The sequence below is a fragment of the Oreochromis niloticus genome, linkage group LG4 (assembly GCF_001858045.2).
Source record: "Oreochromis niloticus isolate F11D_XX linkage group LG4, O_niloticus_UMD_NMBU, whole genome shotgun sequence".
Classification (NCBI taxonomy): Eukaryota; Metazoa; Chordata; class Actinopteri; order Cichliformes; family Cichlidae; genus Oreochromis; species Oreochromis niloticus.
In genome coordinates, this window is record NC_031969.2 from 23594745 (window position 1) to 23612132 (window position 17388).

A 17388-nucleotide genomic window follows, 5' to 3' on the forward strand; every position below is an offset into this window, starting at 1 on the left:
AAATGCTCACCAGGGTTAAATAGCACTAGGTATTTGAGACAGACAAACTCATGTCTGTCCAAGTGGAGTGCCTTAAGTTTGGATACTAGGTCTTGGGTCCTTGATACCAGGCTACTCAGTGTCACTCCTGCCTGGGAAATGATGGTTGACACCTCAATCTGCATCAGAATAAGACAAAGAATGTGCTCATTATTACTTTCATTTATTTGAAACATTTCTAAATGTAAGAATGCAGCATTTTAATGTAGAAACCTGTTGTCCTGTGACCAGATATATGCAGCCTTCTTTGCCATAGGTCACTTGTCTACATAAGTGATCTAGTACCAGCAGCTCACTCCAACAGCTCTGCAACAGCACCATTTGGTCTTCCACCTATTGGAAAGATTTTGTGTGTAGTTGCAAATTAAAGGTTATACTGGATGGCCTCCATTAAGGACGCATGCATGTTAAGGAACAAATGGGATAGATCTACTCTAACAGCTAATAATCATTGTAATGCTAGAAAAGTGTTATTAATTTCATGTGTATCCCATGAGTTAATGGTTCCACACCTTGAGCTCCTTAAAGAGGGAACTGTTTCTGGCCCACTCCACTAGGCAAAACAGAGTCTGGTCAGCCATTTTGCACATAATGCTGAATGTATTCAGACGGTCGTGTTTGCCTCGGTTGGCCTGTTCTCTCTGAAGACTGGCCAGAACTTTGGCATTCAGCTGGCTCTCATCCTGTTCCCCTTCCAGCAATTGGCTTAAGAAGTTAGGTGTAAGTGCTGATGATAGAGGGTTGGTTGGTGTTTGAGTGGGAGCCTGGGAGACAGGAGTGGTTAAGCTTTTTGTTGAACAGGGTGATGATTCTAGTGTACTTCTTGGTGTGAATGAGCTGTTTGGGGTTGAATGCACTGTATAGTTTACAGGAACTGGGCTGTAGCCAAAAGGCACTTCCAGTTTCTCCTCAGGGTGTCCAGGGAAGGTGCAGTGGTACAGTCCAGGGTAAGGCAGGGATGGAGGAGTAAGACCTCTATCTGTGTTCACAGTGCAGTCCAGAGACATGGGTTCACTTGACTGCCCCATGCAAGAAGGATACATGTGGGGTTGATTAACAGCTTCAGAAGGTGATGGATGACTGATGCAGCTGGTTACCACCTGAAGGTCATTTAGAGCTTGGGGACCATGTATTTGTCCAGTTTCTACCTTTATCCTGTAGGGATCAGTGTTTGACTGGTGATACACCTTTTGCTGTTTCATTTGTCTGTCCCGGCGGTAGAGGGGCCCAAATTTGTTCCTGCCTCCTCTCATACGATCTGCTCTGACCGCTGATGAGAGAACATCAAACAAATATTTAATTATAAACAAAAATATGTAAAAGATCATCTTAAAAAAACATTACAATCTCACTCCATTTAGAGTTTACAATCATTTACATCATTTACAATCTGGGTCAGTGCAGCACTGCTTTATGAGTTCTTAGATAAGTCTCAAGGGAGGAAAAAAACTTGCATATCAGTGAAAGAAAAAGCCTGTTGCAACTGAATGGTCTACAAATTAGCTGTGAATGAAGTGGTTGCAATTTGGTGTACCTTCTTTCTTCATACCCACAGCTAAACACTTCTGGAAGCGGCAGAATGGGCAACGTTTTCTCTGAGAAAGGTTCATGGGGCACCTCTGTTGCTCTGCACAGGTGTAATGCTTGTTATTTTGCACTGAACGTTTAAAGAAGCCCTGCAAAAAAAGAGAGAGAGGGGGAACCTTTATGCACACCACAAAATCATAGATATCTACATGTACATCATTATTGTCGTAGAACTACGGGACATATGTATCTCTTAATATATCTGTAGTACCAGATTATAGCTATCTGGCGTTTACAGCAAAACCATTGATGTATCATTTATTGTGGACTCATAAATCACTTTGGTTTTGGAGTAAACAAAGCTAAGATGACTTTTGGTGGCATAAGAGAATGCATATTTTGCACTGCCCAAACCTTATCCTTTACCTTGCAGCTCTCACAGGTAAGAAGTCCATAGTGGTATCCTGACACTTTGTCTCCACAGACAGGACAGCTGTCCTCTGAGTCCGGTCTACTCTCTGCCTCTGTCTTTTGCTCCTGAGCTGGGGAATGGTACCAGTAATATTTAATGGCAAGATTTACATTATGACACAAACTTCACCCACTGAGGGTGTTCTTCTGTTTTGTTTCAGTGATATGCAAAGCTACTGCTTAAACTGAATACACTTTTCACATCAAATATGTGATGCATATAATATGTTGGAAATTAGTATACTTGGTAAGGATGCAAGGAATCATGTGTGCCATGCCAAGTATAATATTTCAAGTCATCTAAAACAGGAGGGTAATTAGCAATCAGACATGAGTTAGAATTTTGTAAATCCCGAGTGGCTAAAGAGACTAGAATGCTGTGCTGCTGAAGTGTAAAAGTGTCATCTAACAGGGTTTATTGCCCAGCTGCTGAAAGAACAGTGGGCAGGACCATCGCCTTGCTGCAGACAGTACCTTATCACTGGGCTTGATTTGCTTGACTATGATCACAGATATGACCCTTACATAATATCCAGAACTATTCTCTCTGTCTCCTGTATCACAGAAGGGAATCTTCTGGGAACCACTTTAAAACATTTGTGTTTGTTTTGTTACTGTAAATGTGTTTTTTCAAATGGAAGTGACTACTGTTTTTAATGCAGCACCTCAAATTATACATTTACATACACTGTTAAAACCTTCTTCAACTTTCAAAGTATGAACTTTTTAACACAGGTAGTTTCACACAGCATTTTTAAAATATATCTATTGACACCTACATAAAAGTTCACTATTGGCCCATAGCCACTTTCATCTAGTACTCACATGTTGATGATCCCTCCAAATTTATCAAATCCTCTGGATAGTTACCAGGGTGGTGAACAAGAGGCTGGTCTTGCTGTAGGTGATAACCAGGTAGGTCCATTTTGATAAGTGGGACATGGACTCCACACTCAGCCCAGTTTGAACTTCATTGTAGCAGAGATCAGGAGACCGCAGACACTGCAGGTGGCAGGTGAGCAGGCCCAACCAGCGGCGGTGGACTGATCTTGTTTAAGGCCCACATGTGGACTTCGATCCATAGTGAGTGTCATAAAACCTCTCCTGATTGGCACTCCTACCAGCTAGTCTGTCAGCAAGCAAGCCAATCAACAGCCCATAGGAGAAAGTCAAATAACCACCTGCTGGAATCTTACTGTAGTGAAATCATGTCAGTATCATTAAGCTACTCTGGGCTCAGCTGATAAGAATCAGTTAGTACACATAATCACTTTATTCAAACTACAGACATTCTGATTTTATTTGTCATTCCCTGGATTACACTTGTGATTCGGAGCTGATAGTGTAGTGGTTGGGTGAATAAAGATCTAATGCTTGGCTCAGTGTTATATAATACTGATACTCCATTAAGACTCAAAACAAACTTGCAGTGACATGGAAATATGATTACACAGGTTTTACCAATAGAATGCATTGATAATTGTATGTAAAGATTCTAAATTAAAAGAATAAGGAGGAACTTTTTAAAAAAAAAATTGCCTTGATGAGCAATATTTTTTTTTTAAAAAAAGTATCAACAGAACTATTTGACTTTTGGACAGTTTGATCAGTTGGTTCCCAACCTAATGATCAATCTCTTTCAAAGAGTCATACTGTGGAAAACGAGAAATTTAATATAGTATCATTTCTTTGTATTCTTTTAAAATGTAAATGTTGGTCAATTTAACCTCTTTATTTAGTGTTTTTTTTATTTAAGACTGATCTTAGAGTTGTTTCATTTAATTAGTTTGTAATGCAAAAGTAATTAGCTGACAGACATCTAGAATGACATTCCAGAAAGGTATTGGGGTAAAAGTACAAAGGTGGAGCTACTCATTTGCAGTATTTGAATAAAGTAGTGTGTCCTTTAAGGTATCAGTGGCTCAAGTAGAAAACAATGCATCTCCAAGAACAGGAAGATTATATATTCTTATTATAACACGAGAAAATCCTTTCAGAGAAAGAGAAACCACAGACTGCAATTATAATACCCAAAATGTTAAACTATGCTACAGGTGATAAGAGGCTACAAAGCAGCAAAATGCACTGGACTGACCTTTATTCTAAAGCCAATGGGAGGTGGTCATGGCACCTGCATATTAACTAGTAAACAAATTATGACATTCCAAAGAAAAAGAGGTCTCTTTACTTTTCTAAGTGGCATGTTAAGCTCCCAGCCTTTGTTCAGTGTCCTCCTTCCTTCATTTACATGTAAAGTACTCCTCAGCTAAAATATGCAAAGACTGAAGTCCTGGGAAGCGTTTGGAATTCTGGACGCAGTTGTGCGGTCTAATAGCTCCATCTAGTGGCATTGAGTAGTACTCCAAAACAAGAGTGCGACTGGATAATTGTGGGTTATTTTTTTCATTTAGTATTGTCACTGCAGCTGTTGTAAGATCAGCAGAGGTGGATTGATTAGAAAGAATCAAGAGTCAATGCTAAAGGTTTTATTGAAAGAAGGAAATCACAGACAAGCTGCTGTTAATCCACAGGAGTACGGTGCATTCAACTTATATTTTTGCATGGGTCTTACAATTCACAGTGAGTCAATTAATCTGTTTCCTCACTGCTTTTTCCTTCACACACCGGCTCACCCTCAGCAACAAACCAGACCTCGTTGTGGCGGTTAAACATCCTCATTGGACTGCAAGAAACATGAAAGATCACACAGGGATGCACACAGACACAGATTCACGTTAGAATAATCAAGAAAATAGTTTAAACTGAAGCTGTTTTTGATGCTTTCTTTCACATGTTTTTCTTCTAATGATGGAGATTACTTTACCTGTTGTATCCAACAGCACAGTGGGATCCTTTTTTGTATTTTGCGTTAACTGAATCAAGAGTTTTACTCAGGTCATTAGCATTACTGCTGTCAGAAAAGGTCGTCATCCAGCCTCCGTAGCTTTTCGCATACACTTTCATATCTGGAGTGTCATTGATGTACACCTGCAAATCATGATGAGACTATCTGTCATCAAAGAAATTCCTATCAAATATTTGCTGATATTTGTTTTCGAGTTTAAAAAACATACATCTGTATTAGTAGGTTTGGGAGGATTTTCCTGATGTTCCGTCGGCAGCAGGAAACTCATTGTGTAGATGCCCATTTGCCAAAATCTCTTGTCTGGTATTTTCACAACAACAGGACTGGTCATTTGAATTTTCTTTCCTGAATGCAAACACAAATATTTTTTTTGGAACTGAAACAAACATCACAACGAAAAATGCACACAAAATGAAGAAAAGAATATAAAAACAAGTAGGTTTTCTTACTAAAATATCCAATAAAACCACGAGACTACCACTGCTCCCTGAATATAACTAAATACAGTAATTATGTTTGGTCAAAGGACATTTTAAATTTAGACGTGTCACGTGTTCAAAACTGGCCTAAAACCCCCACAATATGTGTATATCTATATCTATATATGTATATATAGATATATATATATAGTATTTTATGTATTTGTATATTTATGTATTTTATATAGTATTTTATGAAAAGAAACCCCATTTACAAATAGCTGTTAGCTGTGTTCATATACACAGGGTTAATAGAGTGTTAAATGTGAAACATAATTAGATAAACACATACGCACCCATCTCGTTCTCACCACTGATGTATTTGAACAGTCGATTAAATGCTACTGGTAATGCCATTTCCATGAAGAAGGATTTCTCATTAGTTGAGACCCATTTCACAGAGTCATAGTGACGCACCTGAAATACATGAACAAACATATTTTAACTGGTGTTTTTATAACTTTGCTACACCTAAAATATGAAAAAAATATTTTACCTCATAATCCTTGGTCTTACAAATCAAATCGAACAGCAGACACTCTGGTGTCTCAGTGCAGAAGCTTAACTCAGAGGAGTTGCTGTGAAGTTACAGAGGAAAATGCTTTTTAAAGGAGTTTTACAAGTCCATAGCAACAACTACCTGTCATAGGTATAGACTAATAGTGTGCTCCCTTTCTTCAGTTCAAATTCAGGTCTCTTACCCAACTCTAGCTTCAGCTGTTAGAACCAGAAGAAAGCAAACAAGTCCTGAAACAAAAATCCTGAAAGACACATTTAAAGTTACTTTGCTTGTCTATTTGATTTATTTCTTACATTATATAGGATTATTTGCATTAAAGACCTTCTGGGAATTAAAATTGTACTTACATCGTGGCTGACTGTTGTCTGCTTTCAAAAATGGAAAGTCTGCAGTCTTGTCCAGTGCTCTGGTTATAAAGAGCTGGTTATGAAAACTGACCACTCCCTAAAGCTAGAACACAAAACATCCAAAGGAGTAACAGAGGGAATACAAAACAGTAACAAGAGAATCTGGAAGGAATTATGTGCTGCTTAAATGTTATGAAACCTCTTTTACCAATAACATCTATCAAATCCAGATGATTAGGAGATGAAATATTATCTGTACTATTCTGTACCAGAGAGTCAACAGAATTTAAAATAAGCCCTCAGAGTATAGCTAATATTTTTCTAATATTTTTACTTTATGCAACATCAGGTGAGGGTAAATTAGACTAGTGTTAATAGTTTTGTAACACAGAATGACAAGAACATAAAACATAACAAAATAAGCATAAGCAAGTTTCAGATCCAGTGGCCGAACTTTGATATAAGTAAAATTACCTTTGCAATAATGATAAGTATTAAGTGAAGTTAATATTAAGTTCAAACTTGAACAAATTGGATCCCAAGAGTGCCACAACAGTTGGTACAAATTGTGACTGAGCATCATATGAAGCATTAGCTCAAATATTCAAAATGAATAGTTCTCATGCAGTATTATTTACCTTTCACATTGTAAAAAAATGTCTTAGGTTACCCCCTGGCACTGGTATACACACTTAAACAGAGACAAGGAAGTACCTGAGACATAATGATGGACATATTAGTGTTCGTGTCTCAAGAGAATTCACATTGTACCTTTTGTTGGCACAGATCACATGATATGTGTTTTGTACCCTCAGAACACCAAATCCTTCTTGCTTGTCCCCATTCGGTGTCATGCAACCTGAATACAACAGAAACTTGGAGTTAAATATTTCTCTTTTTGTTGTTAAGAAAAAGAACACAAAAAAAGAGAAAATCATTAAAGTCGAGTATTGATTTAGTTGTTGGTCGTGTGGTTGTAATGTTGTAAGTCTGCAGTCCTTGCTGGTTGACTGTTATGTAGCTACTGGGATACTTAATCCAACCCTTGTTCTTTCTAACTGTAAAACATCTAAACATCTGTCATGCAAGAAGTAGTAATCCTAAACTGAACCTTTTTCATCTGAATAGTGCCGTGAGCCCACAGTGCAGTGTGGTATTTCCTTCCTGTTACTAGCCTGAAAGGACCCATCTGGTTCTGTAGATGTGTACAGTACATTTAAAGCAGTTGAGCATGAAGCTTTTTTTTTAATGTGTGCGTGCAAGCTGACTGGTTTCACTTGCCAGTTTCATTTAAATGCTAATCTGAATTCCTGAACTCAGCCCAAACTAAACAGCATATTCAAGTAAATCTGTGGTTTTCCCAAGAGGAAATAGTCATCACTATCATTCAAAGCAGTGTGAACCCTATAAATATTATATGAAAGAATATAATTTTATTCTTTTCAGGACCAATTCAAGGATAGGAATGTGGGGCCTTCATGTAACTTGAAACAAATGTCTCCAGTTCTAAACATGCATGTCCATGTAATTGTCTAGAGTGTTCTTTCACATTCAACTATCAGAGTTACTGCTTATAAATATGAATGTAAACTTTAGGCTGAACCTCATCCCAAATGATCTTTTCCTTTTACAGAAAAATACAAACAGTCTTTAAACTAAACTCTAGGAATGCTTATTTATCATTGTCTTGTTTGTCATTCATGACAAGTTATAACAAAGTTTATCATTCATAGACATTATAGCTTATAAATGTATGCTAAACTGACAGGAATGTTTGAAATAGGCACATTCAGTGAAAAATTATACAGTTGCACTCTGACACATCATAACAGTTTAAAACTTCTCAGCTTCTGAAATGTAACATTGCCTTATAAACATCAATTTTACTTGAATTTGTGAACTTGTTGTAAAGTAACTGTCGGGGGTTGTTAGTAATAACATTGTGATACAACTATAAGATGACAAACAGTGTTTGCTGGCAGAATTAAAAGTGTAAGAAACTTGCAGTAATAATTAATGTCTCAAGCCTTTGTTTTGAAACATGCAAAAGTTGACATTTTTATTGAAGCCAGCAGAAGCACTGTTACAAGACAGGGGCTGTACCGGGTAATGTTCCAAAATGTTCCAGAAGGTGCAACAGAGAGCAGTAAACTATTCCTGTGAGCATGTCAGCTCAGCCAACTTCCAGTGTGTAAATAAAGACTGCCCCTCGCCCCCCACCCCCACCACACACACACACAGAGAGAGAGAGAGAGAGCGAGAGAGAGAGAGAGAGAGCAACTAAACAAACAAAGAAAAAACTCTTTGTAAAACGGTCCCTTTAAATACTTATTATGAGCACATTTCCTATTATTGTGCAACAGCTGAACGGTACAATGTTTTCCCCATGCCAGGCCAGCATATCAGAATATAACACAAATGATTAATTTTACAGCGACATTACTTCACATGACTATCTGTCAATGTATATATGTATATACTCAGAAAGATGTACAATTTCCTCTTTGCCTTGCCTGTGACACTGTGTTTTTGTCTGTGGGTAAACACTTTTTTAAACACAGCCCTTTTAGGCAAATACTCATATCCGTACATTGAATATTCTCAGCATTTGCACCTCAAATATAAACAGACATTAGACGAGATTCAGAAAAACTGCTTCATTGAAAAGAGTGATTTGAAACTAAGGAAAAACACCAAGCATGTTGTGCAACGTCATAGATCCTGTAACATTAACACATTATTACTTCACCAACCCCTTTTTGAGTTAGTCGCTGAACTATATTCAGTAATGTGTACTGTAAATTTCATTATAGCGGTTACCTCTGAAGCCTGTTGATGTAATCTCCAGCCCTGAGTATATCCAGTTCAGGAAAACAAGTGTGACCTGCAGTGGTTACAATGACGAACTGCAACAGCATTTTTAAATAAGGGTATGAATGTGGTATTTTCCATGGACTACAACTAGAGACCTAGATCTCGTTTTACAGTAAACTTTGTTAACCAATCGTCTTTAGAACATTTTTTTTTACATGTATATAATTTATTAACATTTTTAAGGACACAAGGCTGCTACAGCAGCAACAACAACCACGGCGTGGCTGCTGTTTTCAACGGAGTTGTTGTTGGCTGAAAAACTACAACTCCCATGTATTGCTTCGGCCTGACTGACCTTAGATAATCACTGGGCTTATGTAGCCGTGTCCCAGTCTTGCCTCTGCTTTCCGAATGCTGCGTTACGAAGTTGAGTGAGCTACTAGTTTGTTACTGTCTCTTTATTTCCCATATCCACTGTTGTGAAGAAAGCGCTGCTCGCTCCACAGGTTGGTATATTACAATATCAACTACAAACAAAACTACATGCCTCTAGGGTTCGACTTGAATGTGGTTAACTCGTCCTGTAGGCATTTACAGTGTCTGCTGCAGGCTATTCATTCTGCAGTGATAGTTTATGTCGAAGTGTGGACTCACTACAAATTGTATACCAAGTACTTTGCTTTACCACAGTTTACTTTATTAATTAACATTGAAATGTTATAGTGTAATTATACTTAATTGTGTTACGGAAAAAATATTGTAATTTTTTATTTCAATACATTTCTCTTGGGATGCCGTGAGACTTAATATATAACTACAAAGCAATAATATACATATATTTTTTAAAAATCCTAATATTAAGAATTATTAGACACTTGGTCTCTAAACGTGTTATTATATTCTTTTCATAATACGGCTTCTTAAAAATAACTCTTTATAATATGTCCTCATGTGAATATCTGTCGGTTCCATTCTGAATAAAGAGGTGTTGGGCTTTGGTAAGGCAGACAAACATTTCAGCACACATTAAGCAGATTAGCGCCAATGTAATCTTTTAACAAATAACAAAGGCACTCTAGTCTTAATATCCCTTCACATGGACACAGATAGCCTCTCACAATTAGTGACCTATTGTTAAATATTTTTTTAAGTTAATCAGTAAATTGTCAACCAGTGCATTATGTGTCTGATCAGTTTTTGCTGTTATACTTTTTTTTTTAAAAGAAGTATTTAACAGTAACATTAGTGGGGAGAAGTTAGATCAGCACTTTAAAAGATGGAAAAACCTGCTCTGCTTTTATTAAACCATAATTCAGTGGGGCTGCAAGTTTTTACATTTTGATCAGGTCATTGCCATCCATGCACCCATTCATTTACTTCTCTTTATCCAATTCATGGTAAAAAATCTCCAACTGAGCTAGATATATATGCCAATAGAGTAGTTACTACAAAGACTTTACATTGGCTGAAGAATATTGCTTTAATAACATTTCTCTTTTCTCAACATTGCTTGACTGACCAGTCAAGACCCTCCACCTGAACCTTTAGGTCAAAGATCAACGAGCATGGCGACCCGGAGGGTGCTGGTGACTGGGTGCTCTTCTGGCATTGGCTTGGCTGTGGCTGCACGGCTGGCCAAAGATGAGCTTAGGCGGTTTAAAGGTCAGCTGATCAGTCTTTGCATATAGTACAGGTAGGTGGTAGAAGTAACCATCATTGCTGACAGTCAGTGTGTCCCCTCTTTATCTGAGGCAGTGGTGGCTACCATGAGAGATCTTGGGAAACGGGGACCCTTGGAGAAAGCAGCAGGCGATTCCTTAAACAAAACCCTCGAAATCAAAGAGTTGGATGCCTGCTGTGAAACTTCCATCAAAGAATGTATTAACAGCCTGCCCAACAGACGGGTGGATGTTCTTGGTCTGTTTTTCCTCCATCTTGTAGATAAGCTTTAATTGAATTCAACATTTCTTTTTACAAGTATACAGTTTGAAAGCATACTGTATTCTGTTGTTACAGTAAACAATGCTGGCGTTGGCATGATCGGGCCGCTGGAGTGCCAGAGTATCGATGCCATGAAGGAGCTGTTTGACACAAATTTCTTTGGCCTGGTGCGTCTGGTGAAAGAGGTGTTGCCGGACATGAAGCAGCGACAGAGTGGCCACATTGTGGTGATGAGCAGTGTCATGGGAATACAGGGTATGTTTGTTTGTGCTAGTAAAAAACTTCAGAACAAGCATACAATGTAAAGAAAATTAAAAGCTAACATCTTTCATAATATTTCCAACCAGGACTTCTGTTCAACGATGTCTACTCTGCATCCAAATTTGCTGTGGAAGGATTTTGTGAAAGTCTGGCAGTGCAAGCAATGAAGTTTAACATCAAGTGATTACATGTCCTGAAACATACTACAGCATTAAAAATGCAGCCAGCCCACAACTAAAACTTGAGTTATCAGTAAGCCCACATTGGCAAAATATTAAAAACTTAATGAGTGTAAAGGGACAGTGGTCCTAATGCTATGTTTTTTTATATCCTTGTCCTAAGGACAACTCTAGTGGAACCTGGCCCTGTGGTGACGGAGTTTGAAAGGAAAATGTACGAAGGTGCTGAGAAGATGGATCTATCAGGGACGGATGAAGAGACTGCCAGGATATTCAGGGAACTTTACCTCCCATACTCTAAAGAAGTCTTTACTTCTTTAAGTCAGACACCAGAGGAAGTGGCTCAGGCAAGTGGTTAAAATTGTGTTTTTAAAGGTACAGTAAAATAACATGTTTTTCAAGTGAAAACTTAGGTTTAATTTTTTTCCTTTTATTTTTCAGCAAACAGTTAACGTGATCACGGCCAAGGACCCTCCTCTGCGTCACCAGACCAACAAAGTGTACATGCCCATGACTGCACTGAAGCATGCAGATCCAACTGGCCGACTGCCTCTGGACACATTCTACAAGATGATCTTTAAACATGACCGCGTGTTTAGTGCTACGCTGGGGGTTCTGCGCCTTCTGCAGAGGAGGGCAGGAAAGAAATGATTCTATGAATATGAGGATTCTATTGTTGCACAGTTTAGAAGTACTATTCACGTGAAGATAATTCTCGAGAGCGATAGCTATGACTTTATTATATTATATTTTATTATATTATACTATATTACTTTATTTATAACAAATAAAGGCGATATATAGTTTCTTTCTGAGCAAAAGTGTTTATCATTTTATCAGCACAGTAGTAACTGAAAAAGTTGTGTTTATTACTAATTTGTGTAATATTTATGTACTTAACTGTCTACTAAGATTTCTGTCATACTCTTAATTTTAAATAAAACTAGAACTACTACACTGTAATGATGCTAACAAAATCTAAACGCAAAACTATTAAAACGATGTACTTGATTATATAAATGACATGCCTTTGATTTAACCTTTTTGCAGATAGAATACAAGAGTTGAGTCGATCTCAAAATAAATGTTGTGAATGCAAATAATAAAAGAGCAATGATTTAACATTTGAAATTAATGTTTGGGTCTCACCTCCACTGCAATAAGTTCCAGAGAATAGTCCTAATTGTATTTTGAGCAATCCCAAAGGTAAAGTTAGACAACTGATAGACATTATCAGCTGGCCACTTACATACACTGTATAACAGTATTATCATATATATGTTATTTGATATGCATCAACCAGAATTTTTTTCTTTTTAAAAGATCATAATGTGGAAAATGTGTTTGGGGTAATTGAGTAACAGTGCCATCACATAATTTGTCTAGCATAGCAACTCGAGCCGGAGGAATCCAAAACTTTAATGTAAACGGGTGCACATTTGTACATTAACATTATATTTATGTTGACTGTTAACTAATGAGTAAAAAAAAAATCAGTCACAGCCTCAGCTTGAAATAATGCTAAATGAAGTACATTTTATTTTTGTCCTTTTAGTACACAACAATCATTTTAGAAACAAGATTTCTCAAGCAATGATCTACCCAGAACAAACATATTTACAAACAGAACTTGAGATTGAAATGTACAAAACACTTAGTGCGGCCTGGTAGAGAAATTGTAAAACAAGTTATATATAAAAATAAACAAATAAACAGCCAAAAAACTGTTTTCATTGTAAGTAAGATGTGAACTGGACTGTGAACATGTTTCTCAGGTCTGGCAGAACAGTAGCTGATTCTATAATGAACAGAATAAACAATAAATGAAAGATATAATAAGTCTATGACACACTAAAGTGGTGGCCAACTTATTTCTGTTCATGTTGTCACAAAATAAACATGCGAAACTTACTTTCGTAAAATTCTACTATTATTATCTGACTTTATGTTGAAATGCCCACAAAATGTTAAGGATGTCACAATGAAATAAAAGACTTGGTCAACTCTCGGTTAGCTAAATGACAGCGTCATCTCAGAATTTAGCAAAAAAGTTATAGGGAACAACACTACATGGTAGTGTTTTTTTCCTTGGGTCTATTTTAACATTCATCTTAAGATGCAACCACATAGCCCCTGGACTGATACTACTGTAGATGCAGGGGCACTATCCCACTGCATGCCATAAAACACCTCCCTGAGGAGTGACAGGGCATAAGCAGTTACAGCCCAGTAGCCACGCCTTCATGCTGACCACTACATCACCGTAGACAAGGTGAGAGTGCCACCGAGATCTTAACTGCTGCAAATAGTCCATTTAGTCTGATCAGGGACATCACAAGCTTAACAAATTCTGCTAGTCTGTGTTCTGGTCTGTGCTGGATCCCACTGAATGGTGCAGAATCCCGACTCAATAAGACCAGCAACATGGAGGAATGTTTTGCAGGGAAGACTAAAGAAAAATAGCAGCTGATACAAGCAAAGCTTAGGATATCTGAAATGGTGTTTAAAAAAATATACAGAATATAAAGCAAAGTAAAACATAACGGCAGTGAGCGGCTGATTTTATAGGCAAAACAGTTCTGTTTGAAACATATTTCTTTTAAAGTGAATATAAACATGCCTTAAAACTGAAGCTATCAAGGTTGGCAGTACAACTGGCCGTACATATACTTCAGTGTCAGTAAGAAGCTACAAATGGAAGCATTAACTAAAACTTTACTCTGCTGACCTCATTTTGAAAGGTGATAAAGAAAATTACCATGGATTAAATGCCACCCATATATTATAAATATCCATTTTAATCATTTTGTCCCGGACCCACACTTGCCCTTTTGGGCTGGTCGTTTGAAGTGCTTCAGAGACACTTATCTACATTCTTGTTCATAATACTAATATGGAAAACCACAAATCAGCTGAAGATATCACAATTGCAGGGCAATTCTTGAAATGTTTTTTTTTTTCATTTCAATCTGTTTTTCATCTTGGGGTGACACTTTATATGAGAAGCTAGGACAGAGAAAAAGAACTAAAAAGTAGTTTAGATAGATAAAAACAATAAATAAAAATAAATGAATTCCCTTCAGCATTTCACTTTTCCTCTTATCTACTTTTAAATGTTTGTTAGTTTTTAGGAATGTCCCAAGTCTTTGAAATGAAAGACTTGGTTTTCTTCATATACTTTTTTTATAATAAAAAACAAGTCCATCTGTGACAGAATTACTTCATTAAATTGTCTGCTGTTTTTTTCAGACAACACACATATCCCTTTACTTTTTTTCTCTGCAAAATCGACCAGCAGACAATCCTTGTGATAAGCAGTCAATCCAAATCCAATGAAAATCTTGGAAACAGGCTGACACATAAAAACACAGACAGACCCAAGAGCCAGTCCTCAAATTCTTTCACCCTTGGTCCATTTTCAAGAAGAGGCTATATGATCTTCATGCAAAAACTTGCATCTTGCCATTGGCCTCTGGAATTTGAGTAATTTGGGTCTGGGCAGGGACAGCAACTGCTGGGCTGGGTGTGGAATCCGACCAATCGGAGACGCAGTGAGGAGAAGGACTGGACCAGTGCTGCTCAGGAGACTCTGGAGACGGTGTCAGGTAAGGGTGCTCACTTGGCAAACGAGGGTAATGCTTGGGTGTGGCATCCATTGTGGATGAATAGCTGTGCTGGGAGGGAGGGGTAGGGTAATCCTCCTTTCCTGCCATGCTACCACTAGGCTGGGAGGGGAGCGCCTGAGCTGGCTGAGCTGCTGATGTGGCTGCCTGGGGGACCTGAGCAGGAGGCTGTGGCTGGGAGGACTGCTGAGGCATCTGCTGCTGCTGGAAGAAGGCTGGTGGGGCCTGTGATGTCTGGGGTGTTGGTGGGGCGGAAGCCATGCTTTGCTGGTTGGTAATGTTGTGATTCATGAGCTGTTGTTGTGGTTGCTGCTGTTGCTGCTGCTGTTGCTCAGCAATCGAAGGCAGCTTTACAGGGCTTATAGTGGGTGTGGAGGTAACAGGTGTTGGCTGCAGCATGGGATTACGGTAGATCTGCTGTTGGTGCATCAGCATGCCCTGTTGCTGCATGGCTGGACTCTGGGGGTGCATGCCTGCCTGGCTGCTCTGCACAATATTCACTACCTGTTGACCACATTGGGATGAAGGGGGCATGCGATTGTGCCAATCAAAGGGCACGCTGACAGGACTGACCATGCCCATATTTATTCCCATCTGGCTTGAATTCAGCACATAGCCATGGTTGATATCTGACGTCATAGAGACACGTCCCTGCAAGGACATTCCTCCACCTCCTAGATCATTGAGTTGGGCTAGAGACACTGCAAAAGGGCCACCTCCCTCTAACATGCTGCCATGTACCATCGGGGTGTTTGGAACAGACACTGACGGGTGGAAAAGCCCTGGTGACTGCATGGCGACTGGAGACGTGGGGTTGGTGATGTAGCCAGCATTGCTAGCTCCCCCATGAGGTGAGTCCAGTGAGTCAACTGGGGACAGAGTAACTGAGCTCTCCAGTAAGGCACTCTGCATGTCCAGGGTTAGCTTCTTATTGCGGGCCTTCACTGACTCCTTCAGGCTAGCGGCATGCTGGCCTCCCAGGCTAGAGCCTTTGGCCCCAGGCCGACGGTTTTTCTTACCCTGTGGGGTGTTCTTCAGATTAGGTAGAAAAGCGCTGGGAGGGCACATAAGAGGAGACAAGGTGTGTCCCCCAGTGAGGTGGTGACCTGGTCCCCCATGGCCCTGGGGGCTCCTCACCGTGTTATATTCATCAAGAAGCTGTACAATGTCATGATGCATACGCTCTTGAGCAATGTCTCTTGGCAGCCTGTCCATATGGTCTGTGATTTCTCTGTTTGCAAAGTGAGCCAGCAACACCTTCACAGCCTGACAGCTGCCCTCACGGGCTGCAAGAAACAGTGGGGTTTCCTCCTGAAAACAGAAATAAAATTAACAGAGATTGTTAGATAAAAACACGTATAAAGGTGCAGTTGTGAAAAAATGTGTTAAAAACAGTATAGAAGAATGACATACCTTAAGATCTTGCATATCTTTGTTTGCACCATTCTTGAGCAAGGCAATAGTGGCATCCACATTGTTGACGGCAGCAGCCCAGTGCAAGGCAGATTTACCTAAGACACAACAAACAATTCAAATTAAGAGAAATGATTTCAGTATAATGAATGAATTAGGAATGCATGCATTAGGATATGTGTGATAAATGGCACATACTTACCCAACTCATCAACTGCATTAACATCTGCATGGCAAGTGATGAGCTCCTCTACCATGCCCTCTACTGCCAGCCGTGCAGCCAAGATTAGTGCTGTTGATCCGTCGTACATACGTGAGTCAAGATCCGTGGCTCGGTTTCTGATCAGGATCTAGAAGTGTGTGACAGATTCAATTTTAAATTTTAATTTATAAACAATTTAAATGTGCAAGAAACGTGCTACAGTATTCCAATCACATTCCAATGTAGCATATCAAATAACCAGTATGTATTGATTACCTGGAAGACACCCTGTGCATCTGCAGCTACAGCAGCATGTAGTGGGGTGCGTCCCGTGTTGTCCTGAGCATTGGCATCTGCTCCAGCATCCAGCAGCCTCTTGGCAGCATCAGCACGTGCGTAGCGAGCAGCTAGGTGAAGGGCTGTCTCACCAGTGCGGTCTGTTTGGGCTGCAAGGGATGCACCCTGGTAGATTAGGTCAGAGATGATGTTGGCAGAACACTCTTCATTCTCCTCCTCGTCTGCTACCTCAGACTCCAAGCCGCCTCCACAGAATGATGCCAGCATCAGAGGTGTAAAACCATCTGTTAGGAGATGAAAACAGGCGTGCGTGAGTTTATGTCTATTTGGTTACTCAATTATACTGTAAGAGGAAAGTATAAAAGTTATTTGCAAATGACAGTTTCAATTTTAAAACTTTACTTGATAT

At 39.1% G+C, this 17388-nt stretch overlaps 4 protein-coding genes across 4 annotated transcripts in view; 1 reads left to right on the forward strand and 3 right to left on the reverse strand.

Moving 5' to 3' along the window:
- Positions 1 to 3155, reverse strand: part of nr5a5 (nuclear receptor subfamily 5, group A, member 5) — a 3743-nt gene extending 588 nt beyond the window's left edge. Inside the window, exons 1-6 of the mRNA XM_003442217.5 lie at positions 2863 to 3155; positions 1993 to 2108; positions 1574 to 1715; positions 552 to 1309; positions 253 to 372; positions 11 to 158 (exon numbers count right to left, since the gene is read on the reverse strand). Coding sequence (XP_003442265.1) covers positions 11 to 158; positions 253 to 372; positions 552 to 1309; positions 1574 to 1715; positions 1993 to 2108; positions 2863 to 2962 — 1384 coding nt within the window. The 5' untranslated portion in view covers positions 2963 to 3155. The remainder of the gene's footprint in view (positions 1 to 10; positions 159 to 252; positions 373 to 551; positions 1310 to 1573; positions 1716 to 1992; positions 2109 to 2862) is intronic.
- Positions 3156 to 4508: 1353 nt separating this feature from the next.
- Positions 4509 to 9156, reverse strand: soul5 (heme-binding protein soul5). Its single transcript, XM_003442091.5, has 9 exons — positions 9070 to 9156; positions 7021 to 7108; positions 6250 to 6352; positions 6084 to 6143; positions 5879 to 5960; positions 5679 to 5799; positions 5112 to 5248; positions 4862 to 5025; positions 4509 to 4720 (listed from the first exon to the last, which is right to left on the reverse strand). Coding segments are annotated over exons 3-9 (660 nt in total). The 5' UTR covers positions 6252 to 6352; positions 7021 to 7108; positions 9070 to 9156; the 3' UTR covers positions 4509 to 4626.
- Positions 9157 to 9299: 143 nt separating this feature from the next.
- LOC100696339 (retinol dehydrogenase 8) lies at positions 9300 to 12575 on the forward strand. Its single transcript, XM_003442216.4, has 7 exons — positions 9300 to 9569; positions 10586 to 10725; positions 10819 to 10980; positions 11080 to 11259; positions 11352 to 11445; positions 11608 to 11791; positions 11886 to 12575. The coding sequence occupies exons 2-7, from the start codon at positions 10629 to 10631 to the stop codon at positions 12093 to 12095; spliced, it is 927 nt and encodes a 308-aa protein (XP_003442264.1). The 5' UTR covers positions 9300 to 9569; positions 10586 to 10628; the 3' UTR covers positions 12096 to 12575.
- Positions 12576 to 12954: 379 nt separating this feature from the next.
- Positions 12955 to 17388, reverse strand: part of notch3 (notch receptor 3) — a 28243-nt gene continuing 23809 nt past the window's right edge. Inside the window, exons 30-33 of the mRNA XM_005468723.4 lie at positions 16959 to 17263; positions 16683 to 16830; positions 16481 to 16578; positions 12955 to 16378 (exon numbers count right to left, since the gene is read on the reverse strand). Of these exons, the coding sequence (XP_005468780.1) occupies positions 14885 to 16378; positions 16481 to 16578; positions 16683 to 16830; positions 16959 to 17263 (2045 nt within the window). The 3' untranslated portion in view covers positions 12955 to 14884. The remainder of the gene's footprint in view (positions 16379 to 16480; positions 16579 to 16682; positions 16831 to 16958; positions 17264 to 17388) is intronic.

Coding starts and splice junctions, on each gene's coding strand:
- soul5 (XM_003442091.5), bottom strand. Junction 5,961..6,083: donor ACAGCTGAAGCTAGAGTTGG/GTAAGAGACCTG, acceptor GTAACTTCACAG/CAACTCCTCTGAGTTAAGCT. Junction 5,249..5,678: donor CAGTGGTGAGAACGAGATGG/GTGCGTATGTGT, acceptor GTTTGCATTCAG/GAAAGAAAATTCAAATGACC.
- LOC100696339 (XM_003442216.4), top strand. CDS start 10,629: ATGGCGACCCGGAGGGTGCTGGTGACTGGGTGCTCTTCTGGCATTGGC. Junction 10,726..10,818: donor TGAGCTTAGGCGGTTTAAAG/GTCAGCTGATCA, acceptor TATCTGAGGCAG/TGGTGGCTACCATGAGAGAT. Junction 11,260..11,351: donor CAGTGTCATGGGAATACAGG/GTATGTTTGTTT, acceptor ATTTCCAACCAG/GACTTCTGTTCAACGATGTC.